Source organism: Canis lupus, chromosome 30, assembly GCF_003254725.2.
Source record: "Canis lupus dingo isolate Sandy chromosome 30, ASM325472v2, whole genome shotgun sequence".
NCBI lineage: Eukaryota > Metazoa > Chordata > Mammalia > Carnivora > Canidae > Canis > Canis lupus.
In genome coordinates, this window is record NC_064272.1 from 7,959,386 (window position 1) to 7,975,657 (window position 16,272).

The 16,272-nt window shown below is 37.6% G+C and overlaps 1 protein-coding gene across 2 annotated transcripts in view; it reads left to right on the forward strand.

Moving 5' to 3' along the window:
* Positions 1-16,272, forward strand: part of KNL1 (kinetochore scaffold 1) — a 71,189-nt gene that overhangs the window by 49,823 nt on the left and 5,094 nt on the right. For both annotated transcript variants that reach the window (XM_049104377.1, XM_025473173.3), the window contains exons 14-21: positions 5,440-5,555; positions 6,999-7,089; positions 7,727-7,843; positions 8,715-8,802; positions 11,726-11,800; positions 11,957-11,996; positions 13,390-13,491; positions 13,900-14,000. In XM_049104377.1, coding sequence (XP_048960334.1) covers positions 5,440-5,555; positions 6,999-7,089; positions 7,727-7,843; positions 8,715-8,802; positions 11,726-11,800; positions 11,957-11,996; positions 13,390-13,491; positions 13,900-14,000 — 730 coding nt within the window. The remainder of the gene's footprint in view (positions 1-5,439; positions 5,556-6,998; positions 7,090-7,726; positions 7,844-8,714; positions 8,803-11,725; positions 11,801-11,956; positions 11,997-13,389; positions 13,492-13,899; positions 14,001-16,272) is intronic.

Here is a 16,272-nt window from a genome sequence, read left to right on the forward strand (position 1 = left end):
TGCTCTAAATTAGGTTGTGATTGATAGTTGCACAACCCTGTGAAAATACTTCAAAAATTTTTTTAAAAAAGGAAAATACTTCAAAAATTATTTAATTGTATACTTAAATGGATGAATTATATGGTATGTGAATTAAATCTCAAAGAAGGCTGTTTAGAAAAAAATCAATTCCAGGAGTATTGTATATCTAAATGTGAAGTGTAGGGGAGCCTGGATGGCTCAGTTGGTTAAGCATCTGACTTCAGCTCAGATCTTAGCTCATGATCTCAGACTTCAGCTCATGATCTCAGACTTCAGCTCATGATCTCAGGTCCAAGGATCAAGCCCTTTGTCAGGCTCCCCACTTAGTGGGGAATCTGCTTGTCCCTCTTCCTCTGCTCGTCTCACTGCTTGTGTGAGCATTCTCTCTCTCTCTCTCTCTCTCTCAAATAAATAAATAAAATATTTAAAAAAATTAATAGATGTGAAGTGTAAATCAAAGATGGAAATGGGAAAATGGGACACATCTTTTGGGTCCCCAACTTCATTATTCTTTTTTTTTTTTTTTTTTTAAGATTTTATTTTTTTGTTCATGAGAGACACAGAGAGGGAGAGAGGCAGATACCTAGGCAGAGGAGAAGCAGGCTCCATGCAGGGAGCCCAATGTGGGACTCGATCCCAGGACCCCAGGATCACGCCCCAAGCCAAAGGCACTAGGCCAACCACTAGGCCACCCAGGCGTCCCCCAACATCATTATTCTTATCACCATGGATTGCCCCTTCTCACCAGAATTTTCTTGCTTCAGCTCTATATGGGGAGTGGAAAGCTGCCTAGGTGTGGATCCAGAGTCTACATCCTTAGGAAAAGCAGAAAAAGTACCAGGGGACTAGGGAGAAACAGAAGGGATAGATAGGAACAGAGAGTTGCTGCTGAGAGGGTTGAAAAAGGAGAGAATACCTCAGGAGTTAACACTTAAGGGTCTAAATCTTTTTCTTTGCTCTCAGGCCTTGCAGAGATCAGGAGGGTCAGTGTTAGGGAAATAGATCTGGGAACAAACCCATCTAGATAGTTTATGCTATCTTAGGAAAGAAATTTAAAGATCCTAAAGTAGGGAAAGACCAAAGATAGATTATATATGGATCATGGAAAATGAAGTTCACAGCTATGGACATCTGATACAGGACTTGGATAACTGTGAGTCTCTTAGGGTGGAACTGGGGAGAATATTCTTTTTATTCTTTTTTTTTTTTTTTTTTTTTTTTTTTTTTAAGTAAGCTCTCTACCCAGTGTTGGGCTTGAACTCAACAACCCCTGAGATCAAGAGTCATATGTTAAAAAGTCTCATGTTTTACCAAGCCAGCTAGGTACCCCTGGGGAAAGTATTCTTGAGGCAAGTGGAGAAGTATGTACTACCCCTTACAGATGCATATACAGCACCCATATGTATTTGCAGTTATAGAAGCTCAGCAGGCATCACAAGCAAAAGGTGTTATTGCGGTACCCCAAGACCATCAACATGCCCATGGAGTGCCTTGGGCAGAAGTACTATAATTTACACTCTTACCCTTCTCAATCAGGTCAAAGAAATATTTATTGCAGGTACCCCTGCCAGGCCTGAAATACCCAAGAACTGATTGTGCATAAATTGGGTACTTAATCAAAATAGATATGTGAAGAGAGGAAGATTGCTTGTGTACATCGCCCTGGGCTCAAGGTTCAGCAAATTAACCTAGCTATTGCATACAGTATAAGCGGATGCAGCCAGTATGTACCCATAGTATGTAAGCCTGATACTCATTGACACTTGCTGTCCTGATGAATCTCTGGGAGCACAGCCCTGTGTTTCACTGGTGGTTATGAAAGTCTGGGAGGGAACCTACTCTTTTTCAACTCAAACATCATCAACTTTTGTTTTATCTCTACGTTTCCCTACTCCTCACCCCTGTTATTTTGAAGCAAATCCCAAGCATCATCAATTTATCTGCATTTCAGTATGTATCCCTATAAAAAGATGAAGACTGACTTTAAAAACATATCCAGATATAACAGTCATACCTTAAAATGACTATTCAGGGCAGCCTGGGTAGCTCAGAGGTTTGGTGTTGCCTTCAGCCTAGGGCCTGGTCCTAGAGCCCCAGGATCGAGTCCCACGTCAAGCTCCTGGCATGGTGCCTGCTTCTCCCTCTGCCTCTCTTTCTCTCTCTTTCTCTCTCTGTGTCTCTCATGAATAAATAAATAAAATCTTTTTTTAAAAAAAATGACTATTCAGTCAGTATTTATATTTCCCAGATTGTCTTTCCTTTTTTTTTTTTTTTCCAGAGAGAAAGAGCATGAGCAAGGGTAGGAGACAAGGGGAGAGAGTCTTAAGCAGGCTCCAGGTGAAACCCATGTGGGCCCCATCTCATGACCCTGAGTTCAAGACCTGAGCTGAAACCAAAAGTCTGAGGCTTAACTGACTGTGCCACCCAGGCACCCCAGAGGAGAGAGAGAATCTAAAGCAGGCACCACTGCCAGTGTGGAGTTGACTCAGGCCTCGATCTTACAACCCTTGAGATCATGACCTGAGCTGAAATTGAAATCAAGGGTTGGACACTCAATTTATTGAGCTATCCAGGTCTCCTCCCTGATTGTCTTAAGCATTATTTTCCCATTTACTACATTAAGACCCAAATGAGGTCAATATATTCTAATTGATTGCTATCTCTTAGTCATCTTCTAAACTGTAAAGTCCCCTTCCATCTCTCTCTCCTTTTTTTTCTTTTTAATGAAGAAACCAGGTTTTTCTTTAGAGTTTACCAAAATATGCATTTTGTCAATTGTGCACACCCAGATTTTATTTTATGTTATGTTATTTTATTATTTATTTTAAAGATTTTACTTATTTATTCATGAGAGAAACAGAGAGAGAGAAAGAGAGGCAGAGACACAGGCAGAGGGAGAAGCAGGCTTCATGCAGGGAGCCCAATGTTGGACTTGATCCTGGGACTCCAGGATCACACCTGGGCTGAAGGCAGACGCTAAACTGCTGAGCCACCCAGGGATCCCCCCAGATTTTATTTTAACCTGTTCTCTGTCTTTTGTACTTTTTACTGATTGGCATAGGCTTTATCAGATTCAGAGGTTGTTTTTTAAGTCATGCTTCCATCAGGAAATAATGTCTGGTGATGATGCACAGATAGTCATTGATGATTATTATCTAGATCTAGTCATTCACTAGGAGTTGTAAATTAGTAATTGTAAACTAATTCATTTATTTTTCATTTATTGTCCAAATACTTCTATAAAAAGAAATATTTCTTTGCTAACCATTTGGCTCCCGTATGAAGGCATTTAGCCATTTTCCCAAGGAGGCTTGATGTCTTTGAGTGAGAAAACCATGTTTTAAAAGCACAATATGGGGACGCCTGGGTGGCTCAGCAGTTGAGCATTTGCCTTTGGCTCAGGGCATGATCCCAGAGTCCTGAGATCGAGTCCCACATTGGGCTCCCTGCATGGAGCCTGCTTCTCCCTCTGCCTCTGTCTCTGCCTCTCTCTCTCTGTCTCTCTCATGCGTAAATAAATAAAATCTTTAAAAAAAAAAAAAAACCCCAATATGGGACTCCTGGGTGGCTCAGCAGTTGAGCATCTGCCTTCAATTCAGGACGTGATCCTAGGGTCCTGGGATGGAGTCCCACATCAGGGTCCCCACAGCAAGCCTGCTTCTTTCTCTGCCTATGTCCCTGCCTCCCTCTGTGTCTCTCATGAATAAATAAATAAAATCTTTGAAAAAATAAATAAAAAGCACAATCTGAGTTCTAATGTTTCCATTTCTTTTTGAATCAGTGAATAAGCTTTGATTTTTACTTACAAATCTAGCCTTTAAAATGCCTTTAAGAAAGAGAATCAACTTCAGTTATAATTGTTTTTATCACTTTTATATACTTTATTAGCACATCTGCTAACTGCCTTATTTTACATATGTCAGAAAAGTTTGAATTCAAACTTTTGAGTCTGGGTGGCTCATCTGCCTTCGGCCCAAGGCATGATCCTGGAGACCCAAGATCGAGTCCCGCGTCAGGCTCCTACATGGAGGCTGCTCCTCCTTCTGCTTGTGTCTCTGCCTCTCTCTCTCTCTCTCTCTCAAGAATAAATAAAATCTTTAAAAAAAAAAAACTTCAGTTACTTCCTTTTAATCTATTAAATAAAAGAGAGTAAGAAGAAGCTAACATTTATTAGATTTATCAGGCCTGGACTTGGTAACCTAAAAAAAATTTACCCTTAAAAGACTGGTCAATATCGTGCCCAATTTATAGATGAGACCAGATCTTGGAGTCGTAAAATGACTTATTCTGTACCATACTGGCTATGAATAATGGGCAGTTGTGCGATTTTTGTTTGGTTTTTATATGTAATGTGATATAAGGAGCTGATTTGGCTTTTTCAGTACTGTATAAAGGACATCAAAAAGTCATTGGATTTTGGACACCTGGCTGATCCAGTGAGAAGAGCATGTGACTTGGTCTCGGGGTTGTGAGTTTGAGCCCCATATTGAGTGTAGAGATTACTTAAAATCTTTAAAAAAAAAGGGGGGGGGCACCTAGGTGGGGCTCAGAGATTGAGCATCTGCCTTTGGCTCAGGTTGTGATCCCGGAGTCCTGGGATCAAGTCCCACATCAGGCTCCCCACGAGGAACCTGCTTCTCCCTCTGCCTGTGTCTCTGCCTCTCTCTGGTTCTCTCATGAATAAATAAATAAAATATTTTTTAATTGTAAAAAAAAGTCATTGGATTAGAGGTATAAAATGTTTTTTAAAATAACCAAATTTAAAATTAATTAATTAATTAAAATAAACCAAATTTTTTGGGCAGCCCGGGTGGCTCAGGGGTTTAGCACCACCTTCAGCCCAGGGCCTGATCCTGGATTGAGTCCCACGTCAGGCTCCCTGCATGGAGCCTGCTTCTCCCTCTGCCTGTGTCTCTGCCTCTCTCTCTCTCTCTCTCTCGTGAATAAATAAATAAAATCTTTTTAAAATAAAATAACCAAATTTTTACTGCCTTATTTTACATATGTCAGAAAAGTTTGAATTCAAACTGGGATAGAAGTAAGGATCAGCTAGAGAATGGGAATAGAAAAGAATTATCTTAGGAAACTGGCATCTTTCTTTCTTTTAATGAAAGGGTTCCTGGTAAGTTTGAACTTTTAGGTACCGATTTTCTGAAAACAACACATAACCATTTTCAAACTACTGTCAATCACATGTGAGTGGAACATCCACTACACATCTGTGGGAAATGGACTTTGATGTCAGACATTTGTATTCACATTCCAACTAGTAGCTTACCAATGTATCATTTTCATAGAATAATCACATTTTTCTTTGTAGAACTATAAAATAAGCACTTTGAAATTTGAAACCGCTCTTAAACATGGTTTTATCTTCAAACTACCAGTATTGAGGAACTGATTTTCTTTTTTTTCCAGTTTACTATAAACACACCACCTACTCTGGAAGACCTGATGTTAAGTCAGTATGTTTACCGACCCAAGATACAGATTTATAGAGAAGATTGTGAAGCTCTTTGCCAAAAGATTGAAGAGTACGAAAGTATTTTTGCATGTGCTTTGTTGGATGGATGTATAATCTTTGTGGTAAAGTTTTAATTAGAAAAACACTGGCATAGGAAAAAGTTCATGGCATTAGTTGGCAGTGTGATACGGTATATGGAAAAAATCAGTTTTGTAGGCAAAAAGATTGAAGTGCAATCCTGGCAACAGCACTAGCTGTGTAACTATATAAATCATTTAACTTTCATTTCAACATCGATAAATAAGGCATAATAATCCTACTCAGCAGGTAGAAATGAGAAGTAGAAATAGTGTGTGTAAAACATTTTCATGCCACTCATAGCAAAAATATCTCCCCAGTAAATGGTTATAAGGGTATGATACCATAAATTAATTACAAAAGAACATCTTCAAAAGAAGATAATACCCTCTAGAAATTTAATATAGTGCCTGAAATCAAGATTGCCTTTAGGTTTATAATTTTATCACATTTGCCCTTGATTTGGATGTATGAAAGAACATGGTATTATTCAGACTATATTGCTCAGTGCTTTGGTGTATGTAGATGCTGCATACTAATTTACAGATGAGTTATATCTAAGCTTCCTCAGGTAATTAGACTTGCAACCCAAAATATATTTATGTCATACTTAGAACTATCCCACTAAATTTGTACCAATCTAACAAACAGAAAAGAAATAAAATGATTTTTAAAGAACTATGTAGTTTTAAAACTAAAAACTTAAGATGCTGTTAAATTATAATACTACAGATTCGTCTGATTCTGGTTTTTCATTCAACTGTATATTGACACCTACTATGTGCCAGGTACTATGTGCCAGTACTAAGTACTATGTACTGGGGTTCATCCATGAACAAGACAGAAAACTTTCTTTATTTTCATGTTTAAAAGAGTTGAGTGTCTCAAAATTTGTTTTAGAATGTTTTATTTTGAATAATGTAGGATCTCACATGCAATGCAGTCTGTTTAGATGTGCTCTACTGTTTGATTTTACACTTACACGTTTCTGTATTTAGTATATTCTAACCCTGATAGAAATTTTTTTTTTGAAATTTCTTAATAAAAAGAAACTAATATATAATTTGCTACTTTTATAAATCCTTTTGTGTAAAGGTGAGATAAGACTGAATTGGGAACTTTTACTTAAAATAGCAGTTACAAATTCAAAATCACTATGCATTGATAGGCCTTAAGGATTCTTTAATAGCAACATGTTTTCATCTGGAACAAGTTGATTAAGATTGTGAGCGAAGTTTTTTTGATGCATAAAATTCTTAAACTGTACTACAAGTATTGAAATAATCAGGCTGACCACTGTTCTTGAATGAATTCCCCTTTTTTAATATACAAAAGAACTAGGAATAATTAAATTAAGTATGCCTGTAAATCTCCGTTGGTTCATCCAAGCTGACTTCTGAACCCTGTGCTAATTATTAACTTTTCTATATTTTAGATTAAAGCTTTCTGCATTGAACCAGGATAAATTGTTGACTGACATAAATAGGAACCTGTGGGAAAAAATGAGACACTGCTCTGATGAAGAGGTATTTTTAGTTCATTTTCTTTTTTTTTTTTTTTTTTTTTTTTTAGTTCATTTTCTGAATGGGAATCAGTATAGACATTTTGAACCTGTTTATTGTGAAATAAGTAATTGTTACTTGGTAATTAGTGACGAGTTCTTTAACTTCTCAAGTATAGTATGTTACAAAGGATTTTATTTAATTATATGGGAGTAACTTAAAATATATAATCTTTCAAACCTGAAATGATCAATTTAATATATGAAATATATTTGAAGTTTATTTAGAATTTCCTCCTACTTGTTTACTTTTCACTAAGATTTAAATGGGGAAAAGATTTACTTTAATTGGTTAAATAATTAGCAACTCATTTTATATGTGCTCTAATATATTTTAAAAGTTTTATTAACTAAGAGCTTGTCATTTTCTAGTTTGCAATATGAATGAATGAATTAAAAGCAAGAATTAAAGTTGAGATCTTTGGTTCTGTTCTTAAACTACTAAATGTAATTAAATTTGCAAATGAGAAGTGCCCGGCTTTAGGAATCAGTCTACCATGGGCAAAACTTAGCACAGAGCAGCTGAACCAGCCTTCCTTGACCATTTGCTTTTTCTAACTCATTTGTTTTAGTATGCTCTAACCTTTGATTTTCCCTTGCAGCTGAAGGTCTTTGGAATTTACCTGAACAAAATAAAATCACATTTTACCAAGATGACTAAAGTTTTTACTCACCAAGGAAAAGTGGCTCTCTATACCAAGCTGGTACAGTCAGCTCAGGTAATTTGAGACAGTGAAAAGCACAAAAAGAAAAATCTATTAAAATTACTTTATAGTAGTTATAGAATATGAAGAGTGCTTCCTAGGGAACATGGTTCACAAAGATGTGGGGTTCTATTTATTAAAAGTAGGAAATCTCGGGGCAGTCCGGGTGGCTCAGCGGTTTAGCTGATGTTGGGTATAGAGATTACTTAAAACCAAATCTTTAAAAAAAAATAGAATTTTCGAGATGCCTGGGTGGCTCAGTGTTTAAGCATCTGCCTTCAGCTCAGGGGTGATCCTGGAGTCTTGGGATCGAGTCCCACATCGGGCTCCCTGCATGAAGCCTGCTTCTCCCTCTGCCTATGTCTCTGCCTCTTTCTCTGTGTCTCTCATGAATAAATAAATAAAATCTTTTTTTTTTAATTTTTATTTATTTATGATAGTCACAGAGAGAGAGAGAGAGAGGCAGAGACACAGGCAGAGGGAGAAGCAGGCTCCATGCACTGGGAGCCCGACGTGGGATTTGATCCCGGGTCTCCAGGATCGCGCGCTGGGCCAAAGGCAGGCGCCAAACCACTGCGCCACCCAGGGATCCCTAAATAAATAAAATCTTGAGGAAAAAAATAGAATTTTGTTTTCAGTAATATATTTAACATCTCATATTACATGGAAATATTGGAATCAAAGAAAGTACAAAATATAAGTTTATGTTATGTATGCTTTTTAAAAACATTTTAAGCCCAGAGTGAAGCTTTGACCTTCATTTTAAGGTTTGTGAATTCATGATATAGCAATATGTCAGCAAGTTTAACCATTTATAAATGTTAAAATATTTGTTTAGAAGTTTGTTTTAGAGGTTTAACTTGACAATATAATATTGTGTGTTTAGAATGAGAGGAAGAAACTTCAGATAAGGATAGATGAGATGGACAACATACTTAAGAAGATTGAGAACTGTCTCGCTGAAGTTGAAATAGGTAAAGTATTTTGAATACTTTTCCAAAAAGATAATTTAAATTTATCTAAATACTTCCCTACAGTACAGATTGCTAGTATCACTTATGTTGAAGCCTGGTATTAGCAACTTGAGACATTAAATTAGAGCAAAATAAAACTCTTTTCCTGTGGTCATCCATAGCTTAATCAACAAGAGATGCCCAAGATAATAAATAAATCTCTTTAGAAAGCTCTTGGGATGGGGACCCCTGGGTGGCGCAGCGGTTTGGCGCCTGCCTTTGGCCCAGGGCGCGATCCTGGAGACCCGGGATTGAATCCCACGTCGGGCTCCCGGTGCATGGAGCCTGCTTCTCCCTCTGCCTGTGTCTCTGCCTCTCTCTCTCTCTCTGTGACTATCATAAATAAATAAAAAATTTGAAAAAAAAAAAAAAAAAAAAAAGAAAGCTCTTCATAGGGGTGGCCCGGGTGGCTCAGTGGTTTAGCGCCACCTTCAGCCCAGGGTGTGATCCTGGAGTCCCAGGATCAAGCCCCACAGTCAGGCTCTCTGCATGGAGCCTGCTTCTCCCTCTGCTTATGTCTCTGCCTCTCTCTTTCTCATGAATAAATAAATAAAAATTAAAAAAATTAAAAAAAAAAAGCTCTTCATATCTTTAAAAGGGGGGGTGGGCGGAATCCCTGGGTGGCTCAGCGGTTTGGCGCCTGCCTTTGGCCCAGAGCCTGATCCTGGAGACCCCGGATTGAGTCCTGTGTCAGGCTTCCAGCATGGAGCCTGCTTCTCCCTCTGCCTGTATCTCTGCGCCTCTCTCTCTCTCTCTCTCTCTCTCTCTCTCTCTCTCTCTGTGTCTTTCATGAATAAATAAATAAAATCTTTAAAAAAAAAGAAAGCTCTTGGGATCCCCGGGTGGCGCAGCGGTTTGGCGCCCGCCTTTGGCCCAGGGCGTGATCCTGGAGACCCTGGATCGACTCCCACGTCGGGCTCCCTGCATGGAGCCTGCTTCTCCCTCTGCCTGTGTCTCTGCCTCTCTCTCTCTCTCTCTCTCTGTGTGACTATCATAAATAAATAAAAATTTATAAAAAAAAAAAAAAAGAAAGCTCTTCATAACGTAGATCATAATCTTATTTTTTAAATAGATGAATTTTTTTCTTTGAAAATTATCTCTCCTTTCCCTTTGACCTCTCATAGTCCTGAATTGTTAGTATTTTTGTCCTGAAACTGCTTTCTTGAACACAAAATTCCACATAATTATCAAATTTGGAATCTTTTAGTCCTTAGCCATCTTGACCTCTTTCAACATTTGACGCAGATGATTATTTTCTTTCTGAACCTTTCATCTATTTCAATCTCTGTGAGGGATGCCTGGGTGGCTCAGCAGTTGAATGTCTTTTCGGCCGAGGGCATGATCCTGGAGTCCTGGGATCAAGTCCCACATGGGGCTCCCTACATGGAGCCTGCTTCTCTCTCTGTCTATGTCTCTGCCTTTCTCTCTCTGTGTCTCTCGTGAATAAATAAATAAAATCTTTTTAAGAATAAATAAAATAAACCTCTGTGATATTGTACTGCTATGACCGTATGCTTTTTTCTGACTATTCCTTTTAGCCTTTCTATTGGTTTCTCTCTAGCCTCCTGTGTAGGCATTAAGATTTTATCATCCACTCATTTCTGTATTCTCTCCCTTAATGCTTTCATCTGCCCTTAACATTTGTTTTTGTATGAATGATTCCCAAATTCATTTAAATTCATCATTTGTTGAACACCTACTACATGCCTGATGCTGTGCTTACCAGCAGAGAAAAAGGTATTATAAACACAGATTTTGACCTTGAGTAGCTTATAATTATTCTGAGTGAGGACATCTTTAGCCTCCTCTCTCTGAGTTCCAGACTTAACATTTCTAGCTTCCTGCTGAACCACTATGCAAAATAAATGTCTTTAAGTACCTTAAACTCTCTGTGAATAAAGTGGAATTTATTGTTTTCTCCCATTTCCAAAATAAAATCTGAAAACTTGCTCTCCCTATGATGTTTCTTACCTCTATGAAAGGCATCACTATTATTATATACTGTAAAAAGCTAAAAACTGTGAGTCTCTCTTACCAAGTCCTGTCATATCTACTACTTCAGCATCTCTTGTATTCTTTCCCATTCCCATTAAGGCTATCAATTCTGACATGCTATTTCAAGTCTTTAATCTTTATACATTCCTAACTTTATTCTGTCTCCTTCCAGTCCAGCCTGCACATTGCTGCCAGACTAATTATGAAAAACAATTTTCATTGTTACTTCCTTGAAGAACTTGTCTTTCTATTTAGAACAAAATAAAGTCCAAACACCTGAGCTTGACATTTAACATTCTCTACAATCAGTTTTTCCTACAGTCCTTTTTAGATCTTCCTTTCTTACATGATTTAAGTACTTACTGGACTGGTAAGGTTAACAAAGAAAAGACAGTAGGTTATATTAAGGGAGGCTTATGTTGATGAAGAAAAAAGTAGACTCAAATTATGTTTTTGAGGTAAAAATCTAAACTTGTTTGGATGTGGAAGGGGAAAGAGGTTTTTTTAAGGATGAGGTTTTAAGGTCTCAAAAAAAATTTTTTTAAATGTGCATGTATGCATTTGTGTATGGGTATGTGTTCCTGCTTCTTACCCATGGATTGCCTAACAATAACATTGATGTATGCAAATTACATATAAACAATTCACACCTCAGAGTTATCCCTGAGAAGTTGCTATTGGAGATCAAATATTGCCATATCACTTTGTCTGCCACTAGAAGCAAGTCTTTGTATGAAACTATAGTTAGAGTTTAGTGCTTTATTAGTGAGGAAAGGTGGGGAATGATAAGTGTTTGTGAAATATTGTTAATACTTCATTTGGGTCCATCTTTTTTTCTCATCTCTGGTTATTTTTGACTGAGTTATTCTAATTCATATTGCCTACTTAGAAACTAAGAATTTGGATGAAGAGAAAGACAATCCTATGGAAGAATGGGATTCTGAAATGAGAGCCGCAGAGAAAGGTAACTGAATTAATTAAGGAGATAAATGGGAAATCAACAACCTATTCTTTATTTAGGTGAGATTAAGTGATACAGAATAGAACAGATGATTTTTGTAGCAACATTTTAATGTGTCCATTCTGATATAATTGTTTTTTTGTTTTTGTTTTTCCAAAGAACTAGAACAGCTGAAAACTGAAGAAGATGAGCTCCAAAGGTCAGCCTTCAGAAAATAAGCTAAACTTTACAAGGCTAAATGACTTCCTGCCTCCAAAAACTGAGGCGATTTGGCACATTAGTATTGACTTAAGACTGACTCAGTGGGATCCCTGGGTGGCGCAGCGGTTTGGCGCCTGCCTTTGGCCCAGGGCGCGATCCTGGAGACCCGGGATCGAATCCCACATCGGGCTCCCGGTGCATGGAGCCTGCTTCTCCCTCTGCCTGTGTCTCTGCCTCTCTCTCTCTCTGTGACTATCATAAAAAAAAAAAAAAAAAAAAGACTGACTCAGGAAAAAAAAGAAAAAAAAAAAAAAAGAGACTGACTCAGGACTTCTGCTTCACCTTGAATTTGACCCATCTTAGTTGACAAAATTTTCTAAGCACTTACTATTTACAAAGCATTAATCCAAGATAGTATTTCTCAAGCTTGAATAGTAGAATCCTTTTGAAGAAAATAAACCTAGCATTAAGCTGTTTCTATATTGTACTTTTATATTCTACTAAGTATAAAATGAGGTATCTTATTCTGTATGTTAGTAAATTGAACACCAATAAAAAAATAAATTAAAAAAAAATAAATAAAATAAAATGAGGTATAGTTTTCTTACTGTCATGGATCTTATTAAACTATAAGACTAAAAGGAATTGGGCACCTGCATGGCTTAGCGGTTGAGTATCTGCCTTTGGTTCAGGCAGTGATCCTAGGGTCCTGGGATTGAGTCCTTCTTTGGGCTCCCCATAGCGAGCCTGCTTCTCCCTCTGCATATGTTTTTGCCTCTCTCTCTCAGTCTCATGAATGAATAAATAAAATCTTAAAAAAAAAAAAAAAAAGACTAAAAGGAATCAAATACAAATAATGACAAACCCATAAAATTCCAACTGACATTAATTTGACAGGTGATAATGTTTAGCTAAAGTTAAATTGACTAAAAAGGTATAAGTTCTATTTAGCTCTAATAAACTAAACAAAACCAAACATTGGCAGCAAAATTATGGCATGTCTCAGTTTTAAGGTGGGCATTCTTATGATCTACATTATGTTTTTATTTTATCACCAAAATAAAAGGTAAATTTTAATAATCTTAAAGAATATACAAATCTTCATGGATCCTAATTTTGAGACCATTGATTTAAGCCTTTCCTAATTAGACCCACATTTCTGATTAATGCTTATCCAAAAGAGAGAGAGAGAGAGAGAGAGAGAGAGAAAGAAAGAAAGAAAGAAAGAAAGAAAGAAAGACCCTAAGAAAAAAAAAAATGGATGCCATTCACTTCAGTGGGGAACGATATGTCTATCATGTGACTTCTTGTTATAAACATTTTATTTTAATGGAGTCCAAATTCTCTGACAACAACATTATCTCTATATGACTACCTACTTTGATTTGCAGAAATCTCTTAGAACTGGAAGTACAGAAAGAGCAGACCCTTGCTCAAATAGACTTTGTACAAAAACAAACAGATAGAACTGAAGAGCTAATGGATCAGTTGAGGTAAGGAAAAGCAGGTATCATTAGTTTGTTTTATCCCATTACCACAGTTGACATGTGTTTGTAATTTGTTATCACTATTTTAACCTATAGTACAATACATTCTCAAAGAGTCAATGTACCATCAAGCAGAAGGTATACAAGGTGGGAAAGCTACGAAATTATAATTTTAAAAATACTTAACACTTTATATTGCCTAAACTTGGATTTTCTTTGATACACAATTCAAAATTGAGTCAATTCTTTGAAAAACATGTTTGTACATTCACAGTATTTGAATCAAAATATTGATTGTCCCCCAAGCCAGTAGAGAAACTTCAGCCACTGTTTCCGGTATGTTTGCCTGCTATCAGAAGTTAACTCTCCTCTTTTACCTCAGAAAAACTTTTTTGTCTTTTTATTTCTCTCCAGCTCGTCTGAGTGGGAAGCCATTGAGTGGAGTGATGATCAAGCTGTATTCACCTTTCTTTATGACACAATAGAACTTACTATCACCTTTGGAGAGACAGTAGGTGAGTAGCAAAAAAAAGAGAATTCCTTTGCAGAAAAAATGTATGACTAAACTCACTAAAGAATGCAATCTTTATTGTAATACAATAATAACTATTGACATAACAAAAGCACTGCTGAAAATCTTAGAAGAGGCATTCACTTTAATTTGTGATAATATAATTTTATTAGATAAAGAATAAAAAATTCAACTAGTGAAAGTTGACCTTTGTTGAATTACGTTAAGATGATAGAAATTTTGGGATCCCTGGGTGGCGCAGCGGTTTGGCGCCTGCCTTTGGCCCAGGGCACGATCCTGGAGACCTGGGATCGAATCCCACGTCGGGCTCCTGGTGCATGGAGCCTGCTTCTCCCTCAGCCTATGTCTCTACCTCTCTCTCTCTCTCTCTCTGTGACTATCATAAATAAATAAAAATTAAAAAAAAAAAAAAAGATGATAGAAATTTTATATGTCCTGGGATGCCTGGGTGGCTTAGCAGTTGAACGCCTGCCTTTGACTCAGGGCGTGATCCCGGAGTCCCAGGATCAAGTCTCACATTGGGCTTCCTGCATGAAGCCTGCTTCTTCCTCTACCTATGTCTCTGCCTCTCTATGTGTACGTCTCTCATGAATAAATGAATAAAATCTTAAAAAAAAAAAAGAAAAATTTTATATATCCAAATAATGGATCAACATGCTATTTGCCTCTATTTATTCTGAGTTCCTTTATTCCATCTGTGTTTTGTGATAGAGGATTTACTCTAATGATTGGTGACATTTAACTTTCTTTTGGTACCTAAGTTAACCTAAAAAGTTAGTTGGAAGTTCTGTATGTATTGATAGGCTTATCAAAGTAGGTAGAATCATTGTATGATGACAGAGTCCTAGCTGTTTTGTTGAGAATCTCCTGGTAGTATCTTCAGGTCTTTTCTCTGAAAAAATTTCAGCATGGCCAAACAAACTTCACAGTCTCCCAACCTCCACACATGATCCTCCTTAAAAGTTCCTTTTTCTTTTTGTTTTTTTTTTTAAGATTTTGTTTATTTATTCATAGAGACACAGGAAGAGAGAGAGAAGGAGAGAGAGAGAGTCAGAGACACAGACAGAGGGAGAAGCAGGCTCCATGCAGGAAGCCTGACCTGGGACTTGATCCTGGGTCTCCAGGATCACACCCCAGGCTGCAGGCGGCACTAAGCCACTGCGCCACTAGGGCTGCCCAAAAGTTCCTTTCTCATAGAATATCATTGGGGCGCTTGGGTGGCTCAGTTGGTTGAGTATTCAACTCGTGGTTTTGGCTCAGGTCATGATCTTGGGGTCATGAGATTGAGCCCTGCATCAGTCTCTGTGCTCAGCATGGAGTCTGCTTATACCTCTCCCTCTGCTACTCCTCCTGTTTCAGATCTCTCTCTCAAATAAATAAATGGAAAAAATCTTAAAAAAAAAAAAATAATAAGGGGATCTCTGGGTGGCTCAGCGGTTTAGCGCCTGCCTTTGGCCCAGGGTGCAATCCTGGAGTCCTGGGATCGAGTCCCCGTCGGGCTCCCTGCATGGAGCCTGCTTTCTCCCTCTGCCTGTGTCTGTGCCTCTCTCTCTCCGTGTCTCTCATGAATAAATAAATAAAACCTTAAAAAGAAAAAAAGAAAAAAAGAAAACTTAGAAATCACTCTCTACCTCTTTATCCCTTACCAGGCGTATCTAATTATCAATAAGACTTCTTGATTTTAATTTCATGATACTGATCCACATTTCATGGTTTCCTATCAATAGTCATCTCTAATCAAATGACTACAATAACATTCCAGCAGGCCTTTCTGGATCCTTTCCTTTTCCTCTCCACTTCATCTTCCTTCCTGCAGCAATGGTGATTGTTGAAAATCTGATCATGCACCTAATATTCTTAGACTAATTATCAAAACATTTGCTATGGCCTGTAACATTCTGCATGAATTGAATTTTTCTTCCTTTTCCTGCCTCATTTTAAACTATTCTCTGCACTTTGGCATGTGGATTTCTTTCATTCCCATTTTCTTTTCTTTTTTTTATTTGTTTTCTTTTTTTTTCTTTTTTTTTTTTTGTTAAGTAGGCTCTACACCTAATATGGGGCCTGAACTCATGACCCTGAGATCAAGAGTCACATGTCTCCAAACTGAGCCAGCCAGATCCCCCTCTTTCATTTCTTTAAAAGATCCTGGTCAGGAGGTGCCTGAGTGGCTCAGGTGGTTAAACGTCTGCCTTCAGCTTAGTTCATGATCCCAAAGTCCTGGGATCAAACCCTGCTTTGGGTTCCTGCTCCTT